The sequence below is a fragment of the Sarcophilus harrisii genome, chromosome 5, assembly GCF_902635505.1.
Source record: "Sarcophilus harrisii chromosome 5, mSarHar1.11, whole genome shotgun sequence".
In the NCBI taxonomy this organism is placed as follows: domain Eukaryota; kingdom Metazoa; phylum Chordata; class Mammalia; order Dasyuromorphia; family Dasyuridae; genus Sarcophilus; species Sarcophilus harrisii.
Window position 1 is genome coordinate 9,897,929 of NC_045430.1, and position 22,253 is coordinate 9,920,181.

A 22,253-nucleotide genomic window follows, 5' to 3' on the forward strand; every position below is an offset into this window, starting at 1 on the left:
TCGGAAAAGGGGCAAAGGGCGGGTCTCCCCGGGGCCCTCCGGTACCCCTCACCCCCCCCTCCCGGGCTCCCCATTGGCGGGGCTCCCTCTTAAAAAACTTCCCCCTCCCAAAAACCGGAAAACCAAACACCCCCACACCTTCCGTTGCCAAAGGGAACGGGGCCCCCCTCCCCCTCCACAAAGCTCCCCGAAAGCCAGGGAATGACCCATTCCCCTCCCCCTTTCCTCCAGGAAATCCCACTCCCAGGGCCTTCCCCCCCCCTTTCCCCATCCCGCTCTCCACCCCTCATCTCCTCCCCCCAACTCTGCCCATCCCCCACATTCTAAACCTTTTAAAACCCCCACCACAGAACAACCTCCCCTTCCCAACCTCTCCCTCCCCTTTACTCCCAAATTCTCCCATCCCGGGCGGGAAAGTCTAAAATTCTGACTCCAACCTCTTTCCCCTCTTAAAATGGCCTAAGGGCCACTCTGGGGAAACTGCCCCGGGAATCTTTCCCAAACGGAAAGGAAAAGAAAAGGGAAAAACCAAAAAAAAATAAATCCTTTAACCTTTAACCCCACAAAATTTGCCCTCCTGGGGCCCTCCCCAAAACCCAAACCCCTGTCCCCATCATCCCCCTCTTTCACCACGAAACCCCCCCTGAAACAGGAAAGCTTCGAAAACCCTCATTCTCTCCCTTTAAGAAACGCTCTCTTGCCCCCAAAAATCCCTCCCAACCCCCCCCCAAATCCCCCCCCAAACTCGTTCCTCCCCCTTGTTCGCCTCTCTTGAATAAACCTAAGCCCCCCCCAAACTGCTTTAAAAAATCCCAACTAAACTTAAAAACCCCATCTTTACCCTGAGATCCCCGAAAAACTCTCCCCCTCCCAAAAGGGCACCCCCCCCCAGCACAAAACCCTTTCTCAACCCCCTGGAAAGGCCTAGGACCCTTCTATCTCAACCTCCGAACTCTGGTCCCGCGGGAAACCCTCCATCCCCAGTTTCCCCCCATCAATATCTGCGACTATTAACTCAGCGGGGCAAAACAGCGGGGCAAACACGCCCCCGAAACCCCACCCTCTCCCTCCCCCAAACTCCCCCCAACCCCAACCATCCAAACAAACAACAAAACTCTTTTACCCAAAACCCCAAAACAGTGGGCGGGCCTTTCCCATTGGACCGGGAATGCTGGCTGGACGGCTGGAGTCCTGGGGGGGGGGGGGGGGGGGGGGGGGAAGGGCTGGCCTCCCTTTGGGGGCTCCCCCGGCCGTGCCAGTCCCCGTTCTTGGAACTTCCGTGACAGGGGGTGTTTGTCCCCTTGCAGGGTACCCTGATATGGCCAGAGCCCTGAATGCCACGGGCCGCCCCATCGCCTACTCCTGCAGCTGGCCAGCCTACGACGACGGTCTCCCCCCTAAGGTGGGTCTTCCCTTCCCCGTCCGGCCCTCAGCAGAGGGGGACCAGGGAGGCCCCTGGGATTTGGGGCAAACGCGAAAGGTCTCCATTCCGGTGGGGGCAGGACGGGGGGTGGGCTCAGTCATCCATTCCCACACCAGGAGGCCCACCTGACCTGGCCCTATTTCAAGGTGAAACACACCCTCCGTAAAATCTGCAACCTGTGGGCAACTTTTGACATCAGGACCGTGGGAGGCGTCTCTCCGTGGTGGACGGTACGGACCCAGGATGTGCTGCAGTCGTGGGGCCTGGCCACGGGCACCGGACATGGAAAGGGCGTGGAAGGGGCCGGGCCCCTGAGGGCACTGGGCCAGCCCGGACTGGGGCCGTCTCTCCCTCCCATTGATCAGGGGAACCGGCCTGACTTGAGCAGGCCAGGGCCAAATGCCCTCTGGCGATCTTCGCCCCCCTCTTCATGTCCCAAATCTTGCACCCCTCTGCCTCGAACATGGACATTCGAAACAAGCTCAATTAAGTTCCCAGGACCCCTTGGGCATCCAGGGGCGCAGGGTCCTCACGGTAGGAGAAGGCTGCCTGGGCACTGGCAGCGGGGGGGCTGCCGCAGATGGAGGGGGGGAGCAGCGTGGGGGGCCCCTTGGGAAGTCAGCGCCTTGTGCCCACCCCTGAGGACTCAGCCTTGTTCAGCTTGGCCAGACTTCCCTGCTGTCCTTCCTCTTCTTGGGGAGACCCCTCCCAGGCCGGCCAGGGCTGGGCAGGTGGGTGCTGAGCCGCTTCCGGCTTCTCTGCCGCAGACCAAACAAAAGATTGATGTCTTCCTGCGCCCACTGTCCAAGAAGGCCAAAGCCATCGTCTTCTTCAGCCGCAGGGTAGACATGCCATATCACTTCCGGACCTCCCTCCGGGCCCTGAACTTCACCGACTCTGTGTTGTATGAGGTGAGGAGTGCCTTGGGCCTGGGCCCCGGGTCCGTCTCTGGCTCCCGGTGTTCCTCCCGGCTGTGGTCCCCGGGCCCCCCCCCCCCACCCCGGCTCTGGCTCCCAGCATCCCCCCAGGGAGGTCCCCCCGACCCTGTCCTGACACTCGCCCTCTCTCCTGCCAGGCTGAGGATGTCTATACTGGGGGCATCATCAGCGGGCTCACGGTAGACACCAACATCACTGTGGTCATCAACCCGTCGGGCGTGGTCATGTGGTTCCTGTACCCCATCATGGACCTGGAGAACCCCATGGTCGGAAAGAAGCGCCCCTGGTTGTGAGACTTCACTGGATTCCAACTTACAGCCTCAACTGCCCGGACGCGGGAAGGGGGCGACCGCCCACCGCGCCGCCACGGCTTGGCTGGGCCCGAACACGCTTGGGCGCCTGTCTCCGCTCCCTGCCCCGCCATCCTGTCCGGGTCCGAATGCTGGGCCCGGCTCCCGCGGCAACTGGTGATTCAGAAGCCTGACTGATTCGTGCGTGTCTGCCTCCCTTCTAGGCAGAGGGCGGCGCGGAGGGCGCGGGGGGCGGCTCTCCAGGCTCTGCCCCTGCCCCTCTGGCTGCCCTGGACCCTAATAAAGCTGCTCTTTAACCAGATCGTCGGTATCGGCTCTGATTCGGGGCAGGGGCGGCGGGGGGCCGCTGTCCTCCCCTCCCATGCCCAGGGGGCCTTGGGGTGGGCAGCCGCAGCTCATAGCCGCCTCCCTGTCCCCGGCCGCACTTTGCCAGCTGCCCATGGAGTTGTGGGCAGAATTCCCTTTCGTGGGGGCCTCTGAGGGGTCCCTTGGGACAGAGTGGGAGGACTCGGCCACATCTTGGGACTGCAAGGCCCGCCAGGAGGGGCACTGACTTGCCCGGGGCGCCCGGCCCTGGGCCACGGCTGGCTGGGGATGTGCTGTGGGCCGGCACGGCCAGGCTGGCACGAGACATTGCCACCTTCTCAGGCAGTGACCAGATGGGCCGCAGAAAATCAAATGTGCTGCCTAAAGCGGCATGTGATAAATAAACTTAGAACCAAAAAATAGAAGCTCAAATTTGCTGCTTTGTTTCAGCCGCCCCACCCAGAGGCACCCGCTCCTGGGCCCCATGGGGTCCTCGCCACTTCCCCATTTGGAAGCAGAAGAAATCCAAGTGAGATCAGGCTGTGGGCACTGGGAGGGGCGCTGGCCACAGCTGCTGCCTTGGACCCAGGAGCCGAGTTCTAGTCCTGCCTGGGAGCCTTGGGCAGGATACCACCCTCTGGGGGCCGTACCAGCTTCCAGCTTGGTCTGTGGCCAGGACTGCAGCCTGGCTCCCATTCTCGGGCAGCTGGGCCTGGTGACCTCCGGCAGGGCCTCCAGGGGTCCCGGAACCCAGCCGGCACAAGCGGTCCATGCGCACAAGAGCCGCCCTCTCGGCAGGGTCGCTCCAATCCTTCCTGTCCATCCCCTGCAACAAGCTGGGCCGTGCGCTGGTCCTCTGCAAACAGACCCCCCCCATGGGCCGGAGGACAACCAGGGCCTGGAGCTGGGAGACGAGGGCCTGAGGGAGGCTGCTCGGGACTCAGGATTCGGGCCTCGGGCCGGAGGATTCCGGGTCCCTGCCGATTCCTTCATGGCTGCCTGGCTCACTAAGGGGGCTCCCCCTCCCACCCAAAGGCCCTTCCTCCACAGAGGGCTGCCCACCTCTAGCCTAATAACAGCTCCCGTGTATTAAGTGCTGACTCCCCTTGGGGCACTGTGCCCGAAGTTTACAACTGTTACCTTATTCCATCTTCTCAAGGAGCCTGGGGGGGTGGGGGGGTGGGGGGGCGGAGCTATTATATTTTACCCATTAAAGGAACCGAGGCAGCAGGTGATGTCTCTTGGCCCGTCTGGGCTGGATTTGTCTGCATGTAGCACCCAGCAGCCCTGGGGGCTCTGCTGGGAAACGCTGGCGAGGAAAGGGCTGGCCAGCCTAAAGCCTCTCACTTCACTTTATTTAGCCCCACTGAGGGCCGGGCCCATGCTGACCCCCGTGGCTCCGGAGCTTCCTCCCCAAGTGTGATGGCTAAGCTGGGACCTGCTGGCCCCCGGCTGCCTCGCCCCATGCTCCCGGTGCTGGGAGAGACCTCCGGGAGAGGAGGGGCCGGGAGGGTGGGCAGCCGTCTCTGGGTGAAACAGGAAAGGTGTGGGACGCCCCTTCTCCGTGTCCTCCTCAGGAAGTGGCCAGGAAGGTAGGCTGCCTTTGGAGAGAACACAGGGGACTTAGTCCTAGCTGGGAGCCCAGTGCTCAGGTGCCTCTGTCCCTGGGGATGGGGAGCCAGGACCACAGAGAACCTCGTCCTGTCCTCCAGGCACCCCCCTTCCCTTTGCCCTCGGCCCACAGGGCGGGGAGGGACAGGGCCTGGTCCGGTCCGGCTTCCCCCACAGAAAGGCCCGATCCTGTCGGTGTCTGTGGTAGGAAACAGAACCGTGACTTCTGCCTTTCGGAATCCCTTTAACAGCAGGGAAGTGGCCGGTGTGGTAAGGTGATGAGACACCGATAACGAGAACAGGGCCGGCCATCCGGGAAGCCGCTTGGATTCGTGGCCTGATTCAGATGCTATGCGTGGGCGCCAAGGAGGGCAGAGATGGGAGTCGGCAGCCCGGAATTGGAAACAAAACGGGTGCCACTGGACAATGGGGGCTGGACAGACTAAGGAGACGGAACAGATGGTACCGTTAGGAAAATGACGGAAAAATTAAGTGTTGTCCTCCCGGGCTTGGAGGCGTGCCCCTGGGCCAGGACAGAAATCGTCAGGGTGGCCACTGAAGGGCCCTTGGGGAGCATCCTTCCCCTGTCCCAAAGCCCTGGGATTTCTCCTCTCCCGCTCCCGGCCATGCCGGGCTGCTGGCTCAGGGGGCCACAAACAAGGCTGGTTTGGGGATCAATGCAGAGAGGAGTGAACAGAACCAGAAAAAATGCCCTACGCCACGATTCCAAGGCCACGCTCCACCCCGCGCCCGTGGTGACCTGGGAGAGCTGAAGTTCCTCCACAGGGGAGAGGGCACAGCCAAAATGTCGGCTTAGTCTAGACTCATGTAGACACCATGATTTTAGACTTGGTTAGCGCCGGAGGCCTGGGGAAGGCCGGGGAGGGCAGATTCTTCGGAGATGAGTTTTAGCTTACAAAGGATCAATGAAAAGTGTGTGGCACTTTCTGCCCGAGCATCTCCAAGTATCTTCCAACCCAATACAATTCTAGCTTTTTTTTTTTTTAAGCCCGTTGAGAGGGGCTTCCTGTGTGACCGGCCACTTCCCACAGGTGGCCCTGCCCTGGGGGTCCATAAACCCCCTCAGATCCAGACCTGGGCCCACCCGTGAGTCTCTCAGTTCACCTGCCGAGGGGAGGTTCTCTTTACATCCTCCCCAGACACTTTCTCACTATCAGGGACACTTCCTCCCGGCCCACCCTCCACACTCCCTGGGACACACAGAGTGCGTGGGAAGTGAGGACAGACTAGAGAGACTGAGCTCACGTGTAGGGATCGTGTGCGCCCCTTGGAGCCCTTCCCCACTGGGGCCTAAGAGAGTGCCGGTCTTGACTGCCGGAGCTGGCTCTCTGTTCCGGTCCTGGTCGGCTCTCTTCTCTGCGGCCAGAGCGCCCCTCCCCGAAGCTGCCGCTTCTCCCCGAGAAGGCCTTGTTCGGTCTGATCTTTGTCTGAAGTGTTTGCTCCTTCACCTGGGCCTTAACTTCGCTCAGAAGTGACTCAAAGTGCCGAACCAGGCTCTCCTGTGAATGGACACAAGGACTAAGCATGAGAGGAGGCTAAAAGCTCCCAGTGACCAAGAGCCAGGCTTTCCCCTGATTCCCAGGACTGTGTCCTGACTCTGTGCCAGTTGTGTCTGGGGCTCAGCTATTGAAAGCCCTTGGGACTGTGGCCAATTTTCAGCCTAGCCTAACTCTGAGAAAGAAACAGGGAGACCCGAGTTCAAATCCAGCCTCAGACACTGGTTAGCTGTGTGACCTGGTCACTTAACCTCCCTTATCTCCCAGGGCTGTGATAAAGATCAAATGAGATATTTGTAAAGCGCTCCTAAAGCAGCAAGCTCTCGGTCATTATCACCATCATCCCTGCTTTGTAAAAAGGTCACTAAGGGACAGCACCTGTTACCCCATCAATCTGTGACCCTATCCTAGGATACTGTCAACTGAGCCATGTGCACGCCGGTGCCTTTGCAAAAATCTGGTCCTTGCTCCATCTCACAGTTATTGACTATTCATAGCTCTCTAGTCGATTCTATTCTATTCTATTTATTATTATATTACATTACATTTATATTAATTATATTATATGAATTACCAATGTATTTGTTCTTAGCATTCAGCATTTTAAAAGCACTAATTACATCAAAATTCTGCAAAATTATTAAAGAGAAGTTCCTAGAAACACGTACCTCCAACATGGGCTGAGCCGTGTAGACTGAGGCCCACCTCAATCAGAAGATCTCCCAGCCTCTCCTAGGAACCTTTAAGACAAACAAAAGAAGGGATGTCTAGCTATGAAGGCTGGCCCATCCCTACCTGGGCCCTGTCCAGGGGATGGTCTGGGAGGGTCTGAGATGATGTTTTCAAGGTCTAGTCATTTGGAAGGAATAGCAGATCTTCACAGAAGCAAGGAAGGCGTGCCCCAAAAAGGTGTTTTGTGGCTCCTAAACTGTTCCCCATCCCCTCCGCCCCACAAAGCCCCCCATACACACAGACATAAACACACACACCCCCATCAGAAACAAGCAGAGGTCTCGCTCTCTGTCCTTCACCACCTCCCATAATCCCATCTCTCCCTCCTTGCGATTCAGACATTTTTCCAGGCCTGGTGGTCAGCTGGATAGGCCACGGGCTGAGGGGATGAGGCGGTTTCATGCCTGCTACTTTTGGGGGCCTGAACCCTCACCCAAAATGAAGCTCCCGCCTCCCAAATGAAGGACCACTGCAGTGGACTGCTTGAGAAATCTTTGAGCCAGCCCGAATGCCATCATGATTCAGGAAGGAAGTGGCAATAATAAATAAGTCGGGTTAGTTTATTTTTTTTTTAAAGAAAAGTTTTATTGATTTTTATTTTTGTCACCTCCATTCCCAAATATATGCTCCTCCTTCCCACGTCCAGAGAGTTATCCCTTATCATTATAAGAATATAAGGAAGAAAAAAAAGCCGTTCAATAAAATAAAGCTCCTCAGTCGAACGTGACAGTGTATGCAGTGCTCCACATCCATAGCCCACCGCCCCTGCAGAGCAGGGAAGGAGGGAGGTACGTTTTCTCATCTCTTCTCTGGGGCCGCAATTGCACAATATTCAGTCTGATGGGGTTCTGTTGGTGTGGTGAACCTTTCTGCCGCCGCCGTTGGGATCCCAATGCTTGCGTTCCCTGGCTCTGCTTGTTTCCCTCTGCATCAGCTCATGGAAGTCCTCCAGGCTCCTCCACTCAGCATTTGTGCCCTATACCAATCGGCCGCCATGCTTGTGAAGCCCAAGTTGGGCATCTACTCCATCTCCAGCTCTTTGCTGCTACAAAAACACGCATCCAGAGAGAGAAGTATGGAGACTGGAAAGCTGAGCATTTCCCCCTTTTTTGTTTGTTGTTTGCTTTTTCCTTCTGGAGACTATCCATGACTGGGTACAAGCACCCCTTTGGGGAAGTAGCTTGGCCGAGGAATCTCTGGGTCAAAGGATATGGACATTTTTGTTCCAACTGCTTCCCAGAATGGCTGGATCGGGCTGCAGCTTCTGCAGTAGCACACCGAGGGTGTCGCAAACGTTCCGGGCCAATTTCTGCTCTAGTAGCGGGCTACCCATTTACCAAGCAATTCCCTTTCCTGTCAAAGTTCCAGGTAATTTAGAAAACTACCCCACTGAGAAAAGATTCCTCTCCCAACCTCCTGGATTATGGCCTGAGTAGAAGTCTTGTGGCCTACGTGTGGAGAATTTTCATTAAGATTATGGGTCAAAACAAGGGGGAAGTAGCTTTGCATCAAATATATAAAACCGAGAATTGTTCCACAAGACACAAGGTCAAAAATAGTAACAGTTTTCGATCCTGAGGGAAGTGAGTAGAACCAGGAGAACGTTGTACACGGCAACAAGATTATATGATGATCAACTCTGAGAGAGAGAGAGGGAGAGAGAGAGAGAGAGAGAAAGAAAGAAAGAAAGAAAGAAAGAAAAAAGAAAAGGAAAGGAAAGGAAAAAGAAAGAAAGAAAGAAAAAAAAGGAAAAGGAAAGAAAGAAAAGAAAAGGAAAAAGAAAGAAAGAAAGAAAAAGAAAAACAAGAAAAAAAGAAAAGAAAATGCCATCCATGTCAGAGAAAGAACTATGGAGACCGAAGGTGAATTGAAGCAGAGTATTTTCACCTTGGTCGGATTTTTCTTGTATAACGTGACCAACATGGAAATAAGTTTAAAAGTATTACACATATATAACCTGCAGCAGATTGCTTGTTGCCTTGGGGAGGGAGGGAGGAAGTAAGGGAAGGAGGGAGAAAAAAGTTGGAACACAAAGTATTTTATAAAAATGTTGAAAACTATCTTTATTTGTATTTGGAAAAATAAAATCCTGCTACTAAAGGGGAAAAAAGATATGAACAGTTCTCAAAAGAATTGCAAACTACTAACCACCACGAAAAAGATTTTTTAATATTTAAAGATAATAGCACTTTATAGAACTTTAAGGTTTACAAGAAGGCAGCCGGCTGGCTTAGTGGATAAAGCAATGGGCCTTGAGTCAGAAGACCCGAGTTCAAATGGTCACTAGTTGAGTGACCTTAGTTAAGTCACTTAATCTCTGGGAAAAGGTGACTAAAATGTCCATACCCTTTGACTCACAGATTCTGGTGCTGGGCAAACACCCCAAATGAAGAGCCCCCCAACATATGTCAAAGTCCTCGTGGGAGCAAAGAACTGGGAAGTCAAGTGAATGTGATGGCTATTACTCGGTCAGAAAAGCCCGTACTATGGGAAGACCAAGAAGAAGCAAGCAGTGCCAGGTCAACGATTTACTCCATGTCTCGGACAACATAAACGGAAGGAGGAGCAACGCAGCAGACAGCTCCGAGGGCTGCAGAAACTTAAGGGGCAAGCTTGTCCTCCAAAGAGGAAAAAGGCTCCTCCCTCCTGACCTGGGGACAGGTGGGGGACTATGGGTGTGAAGTGTTGCATACACTATCAGGAGGATGCTGGGATGTGTCATCTGGCTGGCTTTTTTTCTTTTTAAATCCTTTTGTTTAGTATTGACTCTCTGGGGAGGAGCTGAGGGGAGGATATATTCAGAAATGAAAGAGATACAATAAAGGACATTAATTTAAAAAAGAGAGAGAGATTTCTCCCTCATCTCAGATGCCCGAGGAGGTGGGGAGGTGCCCAGCCCCTTTGTTCACCAGGAGGAAGCGCATTCCCCGTTCCCCAAATTCCTCCTGTTTGGGAGCCAGGCCTCCAACTTTGAGAATGGGGAGGCTCATTCCCGGGCTCCCCAGCATCCTAATTCACAACTCAGTGCCCGGCTGGCCTCACTTGGGAGAAGCCAGGGAGGCTCCCGGGGTTCCGACTCCTGGTCAGAGGCAGCCCCGGAGCCTGGGCCCGGGCCTGCCTGGGCCTGCCAGAGCCACCATGAGCCTGGAGGGAGGACAGAGAATTATCAGCCTCTGTGATGAGACTGAGCTGGCTGTCCTCCCTTGCCCCCAGTGGGGGGCAGCTCAGAGGCCAAGTCTGGGGCAGCCCCAGCCCGGGGAGGACCCTCAGGTGCCTGCTCCCAGCCCCGAGGCAGCACCAGCCAAGCCCTGGCTCCCACACCACTGCCCACACATGCTCAGAAGCAGCTCTCCTGTCCTGCCTGGACAGCAAGCAGAGGGGCAACGGAAAGAGCCAGAGAATACAGATTCGAATCCAGCCTCTGATATTTACTATCATGGGAACCTGGGCAAGTCAGTCACTAGAGCCTAAAATGAGAAGAGACAGGACCACAACTCTCTTTCTCTCCCTCCCTCCTTCTCTATCTGTCTCTGTCTCTCTTTCTCTTTCACACACACACTCTTCCTATTGTCACGGGTTCCTTTACCATCCTGACTGTCCTCCTCGTGACCCTAACTTATTAATGTTCACCTTAAACTTGGATGCCCAGAACTGGGCACGGCATCACTTCTGACAAGGGCAGAGGACAGTGGGGGAAGGGGGGTGACTCTCCCTTCCCTGTTCTGAAAATCAGATCTCAAGACTCATTACCTTTTCCGGCTGCTGCATCCCAGCTGCTGACCTGCCGAGCTTGTGGCCCACTTAGACACCCTGCCCCTATCCCTAGATCTTCCTCAGAGCACCTGCTCTTTATCCAGACCTCCCCCACTTAGGAAGCTGCTCTTTTCCCCTGCATGACCTGGGCTTCCCTTTGGGGGGCTTGTTCCCAGTTCCTACCCTACCTGTTCAGGGCATATTCGCAGGGACTGGGGAAGGGCTCTCCTTAGAAGATGGCAGCTGTACCGCTCTCCTTACTTCTTGGTTTCTTTAGTGTCCTCTTCTTTAAAAAAAAAAAAAAATAATAATAAATAATAAATTTCCCCCAGTTACATGAAAAAACCCTATTTTGGGGTTATCCATGGACATTCATCTTTCCTTGTGAATCACATTGGGCCTTAGGTGGATTCTTAAAACATTCCCCCTTGCCTCTCCCATCAGCCGAGCTCCTTTGGATTTAGGGGAAGGAGCCCAGTGGCTTTCGGCCTGGTTTCCCGTGGACACCACTCAGGTCTCTCTGCTCCAGGGCCTTCCTAGCCAACATGTGGGATGTCCCGGGTCCTCTAGGATAAATCGGGGGGAGGCTCCCCCACCCCAAACTGGGTCTCCCCCTGCTCTCCTTTGGTCTCCTCCTAGGCTGGCCGATCAGGTCCCTAGTCTTGCCGCCCCTGCAGGTCCCTAGACCATATGTAGAAGGTGAGGTCACCCTCTGACCTCGGGCCAACTAGTTCTCCTACCGATCCCCCACTTTTGGCCTTGCCCTGGACCCTCTTGACTGTTGATTGACTTCAGATCAGAGAGGGCTGGGGTACGTGGGAGGGATTCTCCACAATCTCTGAATCCAGCCCCATACGGTCCCATTTCAGTCTGCCTGTAGCCAGAACAGGGAATGGGATGAAGCCCACAAGGGCACCCTCTTGTAGCCCACCTGCTGGCCTTGGATACTTTGCCTCGGGCACCCAACCCAGAGGGTCCCGAGGGCAGCTTCCAGGCTCCCCCTTGCCCGTAGTTAGGCCATCTTTCCCATCCCATGGACCACTAGACAAGACTTTGGTCATATCCCTTGAAACAGCTTTCTCTTACCTTTTTTTTTGGGTTCTGATTGGCTTGCAGGGGCTGGGGAGTCAGGAAGCTCAGTGATTGTGGCTGAGGGAGGAAGAGCCGGTCTGTATACAGGAGGAGGGGGTCCATATCCAGGAGGAGGAGGTCCATATCCAGGGGGAGGAGGTCCGTATCCAGGGGGAGGTCCATATCCAGGGGGAGGAGGTCCGTATCCAGGGGGAGGAGGTCCATATCCAGGGGGAGGAGGTCCATATCCAGGGGGAGGAGGTCCATATCTGAGGGGAAGGGGTCCGTATCCAGGGGGAGGGAGTGAATATCCAGGGGGAGGGGGTCCGTATCCAGGGGCTGAGGTGGAAGGGAACGGATACCCTAGGTAACAAAGAGGAGAAAGATTGTATTCAATGTGATTTATGAAGCATTCAGTATTGGGCCAGCTTCGAGGAGACCCCGGCCCGGCCCGGCCCAGCCCTCTCGCCGCTGCCAGATACCACATCTGAATAGCTATAATCCAAAGGGACACGCAGGTTAGATACTGAAGAGTCCGGAGAGAGGGCCCCGGAGCTAGGTACCAAAGGGGGTGAAGGCTGGCTAAAGCGGGATATGGGGGTTCGGGCTCAGGCGACGGAGGGGAAGATGGAGGTGACGACGGGCCCAAAGCCGGCGGGAAGGCCGGCACTGGGCCCCGGATCCGGCCGGCCCAGCCCACAGGCTCTGGATTTCCCACACGGCTCAGCCTGTGACCCACTTATGGACTCGCCACATCTGCTATTGGGGCTGCAGCTATTTGGGAGCTGCCCTGGTGGCGATGGCCCAGAGTTCCCAGGGGAGGCCCCGTCTGTAGCACAGGGGACAATGGGAGCAGGAAAAGCTCGGTTTTGGACGGGGCATCTGAGATGCGGGGGGCCCAGAGTGAACCCGTCCTGGCTGGCGGCCATCATCGTCCTCCATGACCGATGCTTGATGAGGCCATGAAAGCGTCTCCAAAGCCCAGCCCCCTTCTGGAAGGGGCCAGCCCGGACTGGCAGACTGGGGGGGGCCCAGAATGGGTGGGGGGCTTCCGGCCCAGAGCGCCTGACCTGAGGAGGACGACATCTGGGCTGAGCTGGCCGGTACCATGTAGATGACCTGGGTGGGGCCCGGTGGGGCCCCTCGGGAGTACATAGTGATCATCAGGGCAGAGTGGGGGCTGAAGCCAAAGAAGGTCACCGGAGGCGGGAGCCCTCGGGAGGCTGAAAGGCAAAGCAATCAGGAGAGCTCAGAAGAGCTCTGGCCCCATCCTGTCCCCTGGGGACGTATCCAGCGTCTCCCAGCCCGGCCTGGTCACTCACCGTTGGAGGCGCATTTCATCATCAGCCGGCCAAACTCCATGGCCCCTCCGCTCCTGAAGATCAGTTTGAAGTTGGCCTGTCCTTCCCAGCCCCCTGAGGGGAGAAGGAGCCCATTCTGAGGGGCTGGGCAGCCTGGGGATGCACACAGGGCAAAGGGGCCTGGGGATGCACACAGGGGACGCGGGGAGGGGCTGAGGCCGGCCCCGGGGCTGGGGCTGTCCCAGTGGGGCCGAGGCAGCCCCCGGCTTGGGCTCAGGCACAGAGGGTGGTACTCACCATTGGGGGCAGCAGAGATGATCCCTTTTATGTAGTTGGCGCCAAAGGTGGGCTGCTCTATCGAATAGTCCTTCATGAGATTGAAGGGCATCATGAAGGACTTGAGTGTATCCTTGCCGGGGCGTGAGGCAACAAAGATCACCTGGGGGTCAGGTGAGAGGCAGGGGGGAAGGAAGGGACGCAAGGTCAGGTGGGAGCATTGCTGGGGACCCAGAGGATCGGCATCTCAGGAGGGGACCGCCGGCGCACACGGATGCCTCCCTGGGCAGGTGGCTCCCCCCCTTCACAGCCCAGCCCCCTGCAGGCCCCCGTCTTGCAGAGAGGGGAGACTTGGACTTTTCTCTGCCCCCAAGGCCCCATCGGCAAAATGGCCTGTAGCTTCTCCAGCACCAGAGGGACCTCGGTGTGGGCCCTTCCGCCCCCCCACCCCAGCTCCAGACCCAAGGTAGGCCCCAGCCTGGGGCTCCCATTACCCGGTACTGAGTGAGGTACAGCACTCCCTTCCTGGAGCCCTTGAAGAGATTGTTGGGGACAGACAGGTTGGAGAAGGACAGCTCTACATCCTCAGTGCGCATCAGAACACTGTGGAGACAGGAAGAAGTAGAGGGCCTGGGGTCACCTCAGGCTGCCCCCGGAGCCCCCACCCACCGTCCTTTCTCTCGTCCATTGAGCTGCACATCCTATGGCTTGCAGCCCCCAACAAACGTGGGCCTGGCGATGACGCTCCTGGACAGAGTGCCCTCTCGCAGACCTCCTCATGGAGGTCAGGAGAATGTCCTGGCCTGAGGCAGATAGCAACCCCTTCTCATCTAGCTCTTCCACTGCTCCCGCAGCCCCAGAAGGGCCCACAGGCACCGGGCTGCCCAGCTCCACCACAGGGCCAGTCCCACACAGCCTGAACGCTGCCCACGGCCACTTCTGGAGTCCTGGGAAACAGCGGGCACCCTTCTACAAAAAGAAGGCAAAGTTAGACCATCAACACGCATTCATTAAGCTTCTACTGGGTGCCAGGTGCCAAGATACAAAGAAAGGTGGCTTCTGGTCAAACCGAGGTTCCCCACACCCAATCCAGAGCCCTTCCCACCGTTTCAAGCTGGAGCCCCTTGTGGGTGCTCCTGCTGGCAGATGGAAGAAGGCCGGGATTATTACTCCAAAGAGACCAGCAGGACAATCCAGCAACTGAAGGAAAACGACGCTTTGATGGCCCTAGCATCAGCCCAATGCACCGGCACCCACATCTGGGGCAGGAGGAAGAGGAGAGGGGCCAGGCCTGGGGAGGAAGAAGGGAGCAGGAGGGACGATACTGGGGAAGCCTGCGGGCAGAGAATGCAGCCACAATAAATGTCATCTTAGCGGGCCTCAGACCTTCCTCGCTGTGTGATCCTGGGCAAGACACTTAACTCTGACTCAGTTTCCTCATTTGCAAAATGAGCCGGAGAGGCCATGGCCATCCATGGCGGTATCTCTGCCAAGGAAACCCTAAATGGAGTTACACAGAGTCACACGCAACAGACAGCTGAATGACAAAAATAAAAGTTCTGAAAGGGGCGCATCTTTGTGGGAAGCCCAGCCCGTTTGCAAAGGATTGGTGATGGGCACTCAATGATTTGACTTTCTGGAAGGGGAAGCAGGTGGCTGATTTTGAGATGAGAAACGGCGAGCTTAACTTGGGTTCCAGACACGTTCCAGGACGTGTTATTAAAAAAGAGTATTATCTAACATGTATCGCAACATATTTAACATGTATGAGACTACCTGCCATCCAGGAAGGGGGGGGGGGGTCGGGGAAAGGAGGGAAAAATTGGAACAAAAGGTTATGCAAGCGTCAATGTTGAAAAATTACCCATGCATATAACTTGTAAATAAAAAGCTTCAATAAAAAAGGGAGAGAGAGAGTGTTAGCCACAAGAGAAGGTGCCAGATTTGGAAGGAGAAGCAGTGGGAGCTGGGAGTGTTCAGATAATCCTGTTGGCTTCTGTGTTCGGGCAGTCATTGGGATGGTGAGTCACTAAACATGGCCAAGGCCCACAGATGCCTGATTTTAAAAAAAAGATTATTTAATATGATGTTATGGAATATGATTGTTCTGTAAGAACCTATCGGCAGGATGATTTCAGAGAGAACTGGAGAGACATGAACTGAGGCTGAGTGAAATGAGCAGAACCAGGAGATTATCCACGGCAACAGCAAGATTATATGTCGATCAATTCTGATGGACGTGGCTCTCCAACGATGAGATGATCCAAACCAGTTCCAATTGTTCAGTGATGAAGAAAGTCATCCACACCCAGAGAGAGGCCTGTGGGAACTGAGTGTGGTTCACAACTTAAGCATTTTCACTCTTAAAAAAAATTATTTAATATTCTTATTTTTCCTGTTATGTTTAAAACATTTTTTACATTTGTTTTTAAAACCTTGAGTTCCCGATTCTTTCCTTTATCCCCACTCCAACCCCCATCAAGAAGGGACATATGAAATTATGCAAAACGTTTCCATAAAAGTCATGTATGTAAAAGAAAACATAGTCCCCTCAAGAAAAATAAAGTTTAAAAAGTGAATAGCTTCATATTTATATTTGTATATATATCAATATTAAAATATTTATTATATATAAATATATACATATTTATATTCGTATATCTATATGAATTCATATATATTTAATATATACATATAATTAAAAAGAGAGAATGCTTCAATCTGTGTTCCGACACAATCAGCCCTTTCTCTGGATATGGATAGGATTTTGCATCCTAAGTCCCTCAGAGTGGTCTTTGATCATTGTATTGCCGAGAATAGCAAAGTCCTTCGCCGCTGATCATCCCAGAGTTCTTTCACTTTGTACACGGAACATTTCGCTTGGCTTGAGTCTCTGAGACGATTCTTGGAGAGCATCCTGCTGAAGGTACCTGATTTCTAAGCAAATATTTGACAAAGCCTCTCCCTTGTTTCTTCTGGACACGGAAGAAATGGGAGTATAATTCGGTTGTACCAGCATGGGTGGGGCCAGTAAATCCAAAGAGAGGTAAACTGAAATTAACTGAGACAGCAACTTTGTCACTGAGGAGAGGGGTCTCTGTCGGAGTGTCCCGGGGATCTACTTGCAGCCCTGAGCCGTTTCACATAGTGACTAGGGTCAAAGCAAAAATGGCATGGTTTAAAAATGAGGTTTTCAGGTCAAGCACACTTGGAAGAGATAAATAACAAGCAGATGGCACCTGGCACACAGTTGGTGCTTAATAAATGCTCTCTGACCGAGCCGTTAAAAGTCAGAATTAACAGCCAAATCTCTTTCAAGAGGTTAACATGATGGGATGAGTCTAATGATATGAAAGTTAATAAGGATAAATGTAATAGCCCACATCTGGGTTTTTAAAAACCCAAACAAGTACAAGAAGTCTGGGTAGACAATAGGTCCTGTGAAAAGAATCAGGGAGTCTCAGTGGACAGCATTAGTGAAATAGCCCCCAGATCTCAGGTCCCCTCAGGCTCAATGGCAGCTCCGTTTTGGGCTCACTGACCCCTAGTTCGGGTTCTGCCCGTGAGCCACGTTGGCTGGGTGCTGTGGGGCACCTCTCTGAGAAAAGTAGCTCCAGAGAAGTGACTAGCCTGCACAGGTAGAGGGTCGTTCCTCATCCAGGAGTTCCCTAGCTCATGAAATCTTAGCCTGAGTTCATGACAACCTCAGTGGCTCCAGGAGGAGAAAGGTGAGGGTCTTGCTGCCCTTGCTCTGGCCAGGCCCTAGCTGAAGCTCCACGCTGAGTTCTGGGAAGGCGCTGGCCAGCTGGGGAGGGTCCGGAGGAGACGGCCTGACAATCTGTCCCTTGATGACTGACTGGGGGTCTGAGGGAGGGGCGAGGGCTGAGTCACCTGAGGAGAGGCAGTCAGCCAATAAGCCGATGGTTGAGAAGATACACAGAGAAAGGAGAGGCGAGGCTTGGGCAGGACTGGGAAGGAGCAGTCAGAGGGGTTCTGGGAGACCCAAGCAGGGAGGTAGGAGTCAAAGAGGCCGGGGTCTGAGAAGAGGCTGTCTGAGAGGAGGCTGTCTGGGAGGCAGCAGGAGATGGCCGGTCACTACGGAGGGAAGTTTCAGGAGAGCCGTGAGGCTGGGAACCAGCTTTTGGAGAGTTTGGAAGAGAGGTAGAAGAGAGGAAGTGGAGGCAGCCAGTGTCGATGGCTCCCTTGCAGCGTTTGCCTCAGATGGGGAAGAGGGACCAGGACAGTGAGAACAGGAGCTGCCCAGACCAGAGAGCGCTGGATCCCTACCCACAGAGCTGCCTCTGCCAGGCCCATCAAATGGGGGTAATTACCTCCCTCTCCCCGCTAAGAGCAGGCGGTCATAGGCAGGGGAAAGAACCTCAGATTTGGGGAGTCTAGACCCTGTTTTAATCGACTAAATGAGCCATCCCCCTCTTTGGTCTCAGAGTCCTCACTTGTAAAATGGGCTTTGTGGCACTTATTTCACAGGCTCGTTGGGAGGAAAACAGAAGTAACCCATGAACCCCAAATTCACAGGAACCTTTGCCTCCGTGGGAGCAGCGTCACTCCCAACAGGCTAAAGGGGATGTGCTTTCCCTTTCCAGATCTGCCCAGTTCTCGTCCTCAGGCCCAGACAGAACAAGCTCATCCCTCTTCCATGGGGTGGCTTAAACCAGAATGCTTGGGCAGGCCCCTGGGTACCATCTTGGGAAGAATGTCCCGGCAAGTCAGAGAGCGGCCACAGGGCAGGGAGGTCACCAAGGGAGGGAAGATGTGAGAGATCTGGACAGGGGCCAGATGCAACCCCAGCTGGAGCAGCCCAGGGACCGTGTCAGGTAGAGACTTCATCATCTTTCTGGGAAATCCCACCAAGAGTGCCTTGGAGATGGAGACACGTGCAATGGCCAGAGCACAGACAGCGATGGGGGCCCGACAGCCTCACTGCCTGGAGGAATGAATGGAAGGAGGGGCAGCTACTCGGGACAAGCAAAGAGAAAAGATGGTAGTTCCTCCTCCCTGACTCTAACGGAGGGAGACCAGAACCCCACTTCTCTGGGGGCTCAGCAGGAAAAGAGGGAAAAGGATCAGCTCACTTTGGCAGAGCTCAACATGTCCTCCTCCACAACTCCCCCTCATAATCCTCCCTTTCTGTCTCCATTTGGTGTCTGTGCTGGGCCCCATGCAGAGGGTCACCTTCCCATCCCTGTGCCTCTGGGGCCGTGGCTCCAAGAGGGCCTCCAGCCTCAGCCTTATCACTAGACCACGGGTTTCTGGGCTTGCCCGTTTTGTAGCTTATTCCAGAAGGGATTCTCTAGGTTAGTCTTCCATGAGTCACAGATTTTTATTAACGGGACGCTTATCTCTGCAGGCAAGTGCTTTGTGCAATACCAAGAGCTCTGGCCCTTTGCCCTCCAGTTCTGGAGGCCCCAGAAATCAGGGCCAGAAGCAGGGTTAGGGGCCCAGGTTCACATTCAGCTCCTCTCTTGCTAATGGGACCCTCCCTCTTCCATGTGATGGCTTAAAAGTAAAATAACAAAGCCTGGAACAGGCTGGCAGAACCCCACCCTGGGGAACATGCACCATTCTGGGAAAGAATTCCCGGCAGAACACGGGCTGGCCCAACAGGGCACCAAGGGGTTGGGGGCAAGGCTGGGGCCCAGATACCCCCAGATAGAGCAACACGAGAGAAAATGGCCGGCCGGAGACTCCACAATGTCTCCCTGGAAATTCAGTCCAAGTGACTTGGATCTGGACGGAATGCTTGAAGCACAAACCACCTCTTTGCATGACTGAGAGAAGGATAAGGAGCAAGAATGATAATAACTGTTATCTGTGTTTTTACTCCATTCCTTAAGGCAAGAACAGTCATCTATCTACCCTTGCACCTCCTCTTGTCCTTTTCCTGGTATTTCACAACAAGGAGGGACCAACCTAATCTGCCCAGTAGCCCAACAAAAGGGCATCCAGCCTCCAGTGAAGGGGGCTCCAACGGATCATCCTCCTCCCCACATTGTGCTTTGGGATTGATAGGGATGTTTGGTAAAAATCTGGATGCACGGGGCAGCTGGGCGGTGCAGTGGGCAGAGCCCCAGCCCTGAAGTCAGCAGGACCTGAGTTCTAATCTGCCCTCAGACACTTCGCCCTTCCTGGCTGTGTGGCCCTGGGCAAGCCACTTAACCCCAATCGCCTCAGCAAAAGCAAACAAACAAAAAACTGGGTGCATACAGCAGGCACTTAATACATGCTTGTTGGATTAAGTACTCCAGAGAATGGGATTAAGTGTTATAGAAAATGACTAGAACAACGGGCCTCTTGGGCCTCTTGCCTCATCTGTCTTGTTCACTTCTCACTCATCTTAGCCAACACATGCGCAGGTGGCCCCCGGGACCAGGCGGGCACCAGCGTCCTGGGCCTTTTGGTGGGCCCGTCTCCCTGCTGGTTCTCGGGGCCCCCACGAAGCTTCGGGGGTGACTGGGCGCTTTCTGCCCCCCGGTTGGAGAAGTGTTCCCTGCCCCCGCCCGCCCCTCGCCCTCCCCGCCCCTCCCCTCCCCCACTCTTTCCTTCCCTCTCCCCGTTCTGTCCCGGGCCGTTCTTCTGTCCCCACACTTCCCCCCGTGGTGACCTAGTAAGTGGCACCTCCTCCTCCGGAAGCTTTCCCGGGTGTCCGGGAGCAGGCCCGCCCTCCTTCCCATAACCCCCGTTTGTTTCTGTTTCCTTTGGGGGGCTCCCCGCCGCGCGGTCAGCCCAGAGCCAGGAGAGCAGCTTAATAAAGGCGGTCACAACTGACCCTGCCCTCGCCCTCCGCACCACCAGGGGGCGCGCCTGCTCTCCCGCCTTTCCGGTGTGCTTCCGTTCCCCTCCCCACCAGAGGGGGGCGCGCGCTCCACGCGCTCTTGGCGGGGGAGAGAGGTGTGGCCTGCCGTGGTGACGCGCTCGCGAGGGGCGGGCTCAGAAGCTGTCCGTTCCCCCCCCCCCACTCGCTCGCTTCCGCCCCGCACCTTTCTCCATGCGGGATGATGACGGCGTTTTGGCTGTCCTCGGTGGTGCTGATTCACCGCCATTTTCGCCCTTCCGGGGCGGGCCGCCCCTGGCCGGGGGTGGGGGACAAAGGGGGGGGGAAAGGGGAGGGAAGGGAGGGAGGGGGCGGGGTCTGCTCCGCGAGGGGCGGGGCTCTCGGGGGCCGAGTGGGTGAAGGGTGCGGAGATTATGGCGCAGGCGCGTGGAGAGAGCGAGAGAGGGTGAGGCTTGTCACGTGGGGCCGCTGGGCGGGGTCTGGTTTCCAGAACACCCGGGGGCAGGGTCTGATCCGGACACGCCCCTTGGGCGGGGAAAGGGACGGCACGAGAGGGACAATGCAAATGACGGGGAGGGAGGGAGACCGCGCCCCGGGCCGATGACGTCACAGTCCGAGCTTTCCTAGGCTCCGCCCCTCGCAGTCTGTGCCTGACGGCGGTTTAAACCCGGTCTGGAAGCGGCGAGTCGCGGGTTCGAATGTGGCGTGTTGTGGCTTTGTGACCTAGGAAAAGCTCTGCCACTCCTCTGGCCTCTAGCGTCCCTATCTGTAAAATGGGCTAATAATACCTTCCCAATGCCCCTCGGAGCCAGGGCTTTTACTCTGAGATTATCCTCAGGGATTAGCACAACGCACACAGTCGGTGCATAGTAAGTGCTTATTCCCTCCTTTTCAAAATATTGGGATTAGCACCACAGTCAAAAGGCTCTGGGTTCAAATCCCATCTCACCATTTTCTAGCTCAGCAGTCCCTTATTGTCCCTTCACCTTGCTGCCTCGGTTTCCTCCTCTGTAAAATGAGGGGATTGTTCTGTGGCTTTAGGAAGCACCTGCGGTAATGTACGGGTTGCCACAGTGCCCGGAAGCGGCAAAACCTGAGTTCAAATCCACACACTGGCTAGCTGGGCCTTCATCAACTGGGAGTCAGGGATAGGAGCACCTTCCTCCCAGGGTGATGTAAAGCACCTGGCATGCAGTAGGTGCTGCATAAATGCTTGCTGTTACTATTAAATCATCTCCATTCAGCGAGTATTAAATCATGTAAAATGCTTGGCCAAAGCTCCTTGCAGGGCAGGCCCCTGGCACGCAGCAGGCATTTAATCAATGCTTGTTATTGGTGCTACTTCAAGGGCTAGCCCAAGCTCCATGAGGTGGCCAGAAGAGTCGATGTGAGTCGACTTAAGAGGAAAGGGAAGGTGAGGACGTGCTCATCCTCTGTGCCTGTGGCAGACCTCCTTGTGAAAGCTGGGCACAATTCTGGGCACCGTGGGAGAAGCTGGCTGTGCGTACTTAGCGGGGACAAGAGAAGACTGGGGGCGGCTTCAAGCTGTCCCAGTGTGGGAAGGCTGTCCTGTGAGGCGGTGGGCCCCTCCTTTCAGGTCTCAGGCAGGATTTGTAGAGGAAGGGGGTCGGCAAGGTGGTCCCCAAGGCCCTTCCAGCTCCCAGTTCTTTCTGGGAAGTGACTTACCCATGTTGCCCAGGGGGTCAATGGCAGCCTCTGGTCTCAGACTATGGGTGCAACACTTTCCCCACTGCCCAGACTGCAAGATGGAGGCCCAGACTGGCCCGTCCTGGGCCACAGACCCAAAGCAAAAGCCCCCGGGGGCCTTTCCCCTGCCCTGCCCAAGGGCCTCTAGGCATTTCCTCCTGGCTAGGACCAAGGACAGAGCCCTGTTGTCTGCTATCCTGCCAGTGGCCTGGAGCCCCCTGCTGCCCCCTGAAGGGAGAAGGGCATCGCAAAGCTGCTCCCCCTTTCTCGACCAGGCCTCTTAGGGGCCAGGCTTTGTGGGGGGGGGCAGCAGAACAGAGGCCGGCCTCCACCCTTCTGCCTCTGGGCTCAGTTCAAGGGCCCCTTTCTACATGAGCCTTTCCGATCTCCCTGGTTACTGCTGTTCCCCCCTTACTTTCTGCTGTTCCCCCATTACTTTGTGCTGCTCCCTCCCCCCCCTGTTACTTTGTGTCTGTGGGAATGGGTTTACTTGGGAGTGGATTTAAAAGGCCCT

The 22,253-nt window shown here is 55.5% G+C and overlaps 2 protein-coding genes across 2 annotated transcripts; one reads left to right on the top strand and one right to left on the bottom strand.

The window, feature by feature from the left end:
• Nucleotides 1–1,168: 1,168 nt before the first annotated feature.
• NAGA (alpha-N-acetylgalactosaminidase) lies at nucleotides 1,169–2,973 on the top strand. The gene is made up of 5 exons (XM_031940111.1): nucleotides 1,169–1,480; nucleotides 1,570–1,747; nucleotides 1,905–1,957; nucleotides 2,191–2,334; nucleotides 2,499–2,973. Exons 1-5 carry the CDS (start codon nucleotides 1,169–1,171, stop codon nucleotides 2,652–2,654), a joined length of 843 nt encoding a protein of 280 aa, XP_031795971.1. The 3' UTR covers nucleotides 2,655–2,973.
• A 1,404-nt stretch (nucleotides 2,974–4,377) lies between these two features.
• On the bottom strand, nucleotides 4,378–20,359 carry WBP2NL (WBP2 N-terminal like). Its single transcript, XM_031938201.1, is given in 11 exon segments — nucleotides 4,378–4,579; nucleotides 5,856–6,109; nucleotides 6,775–6,846; nucleotides 10,780–10,877; nucleotides 11,678–12,025; nucleotides 12,733–12,885; nucleotides 12,985–13,077; nucleotides 13,261–13,402; nucleotides 13,734–13,842; nucleotides 20,238–20,279; nucleotides 20,281–20,359. Coding segments are annotated over 8 exon segments (936 nt in total). The 5' UTR covers nucleotides 20,301–20,359; the 3' UTR covers nucleotides 4,378–4,579; nucleotides 5,856–6,109; nucleotides 6,775–6,846; nucleotides 10,780–10,848.
• Between the last annotated feature and the right edge of the window lie 1,894 nt (nucleotides 20,360–22,253).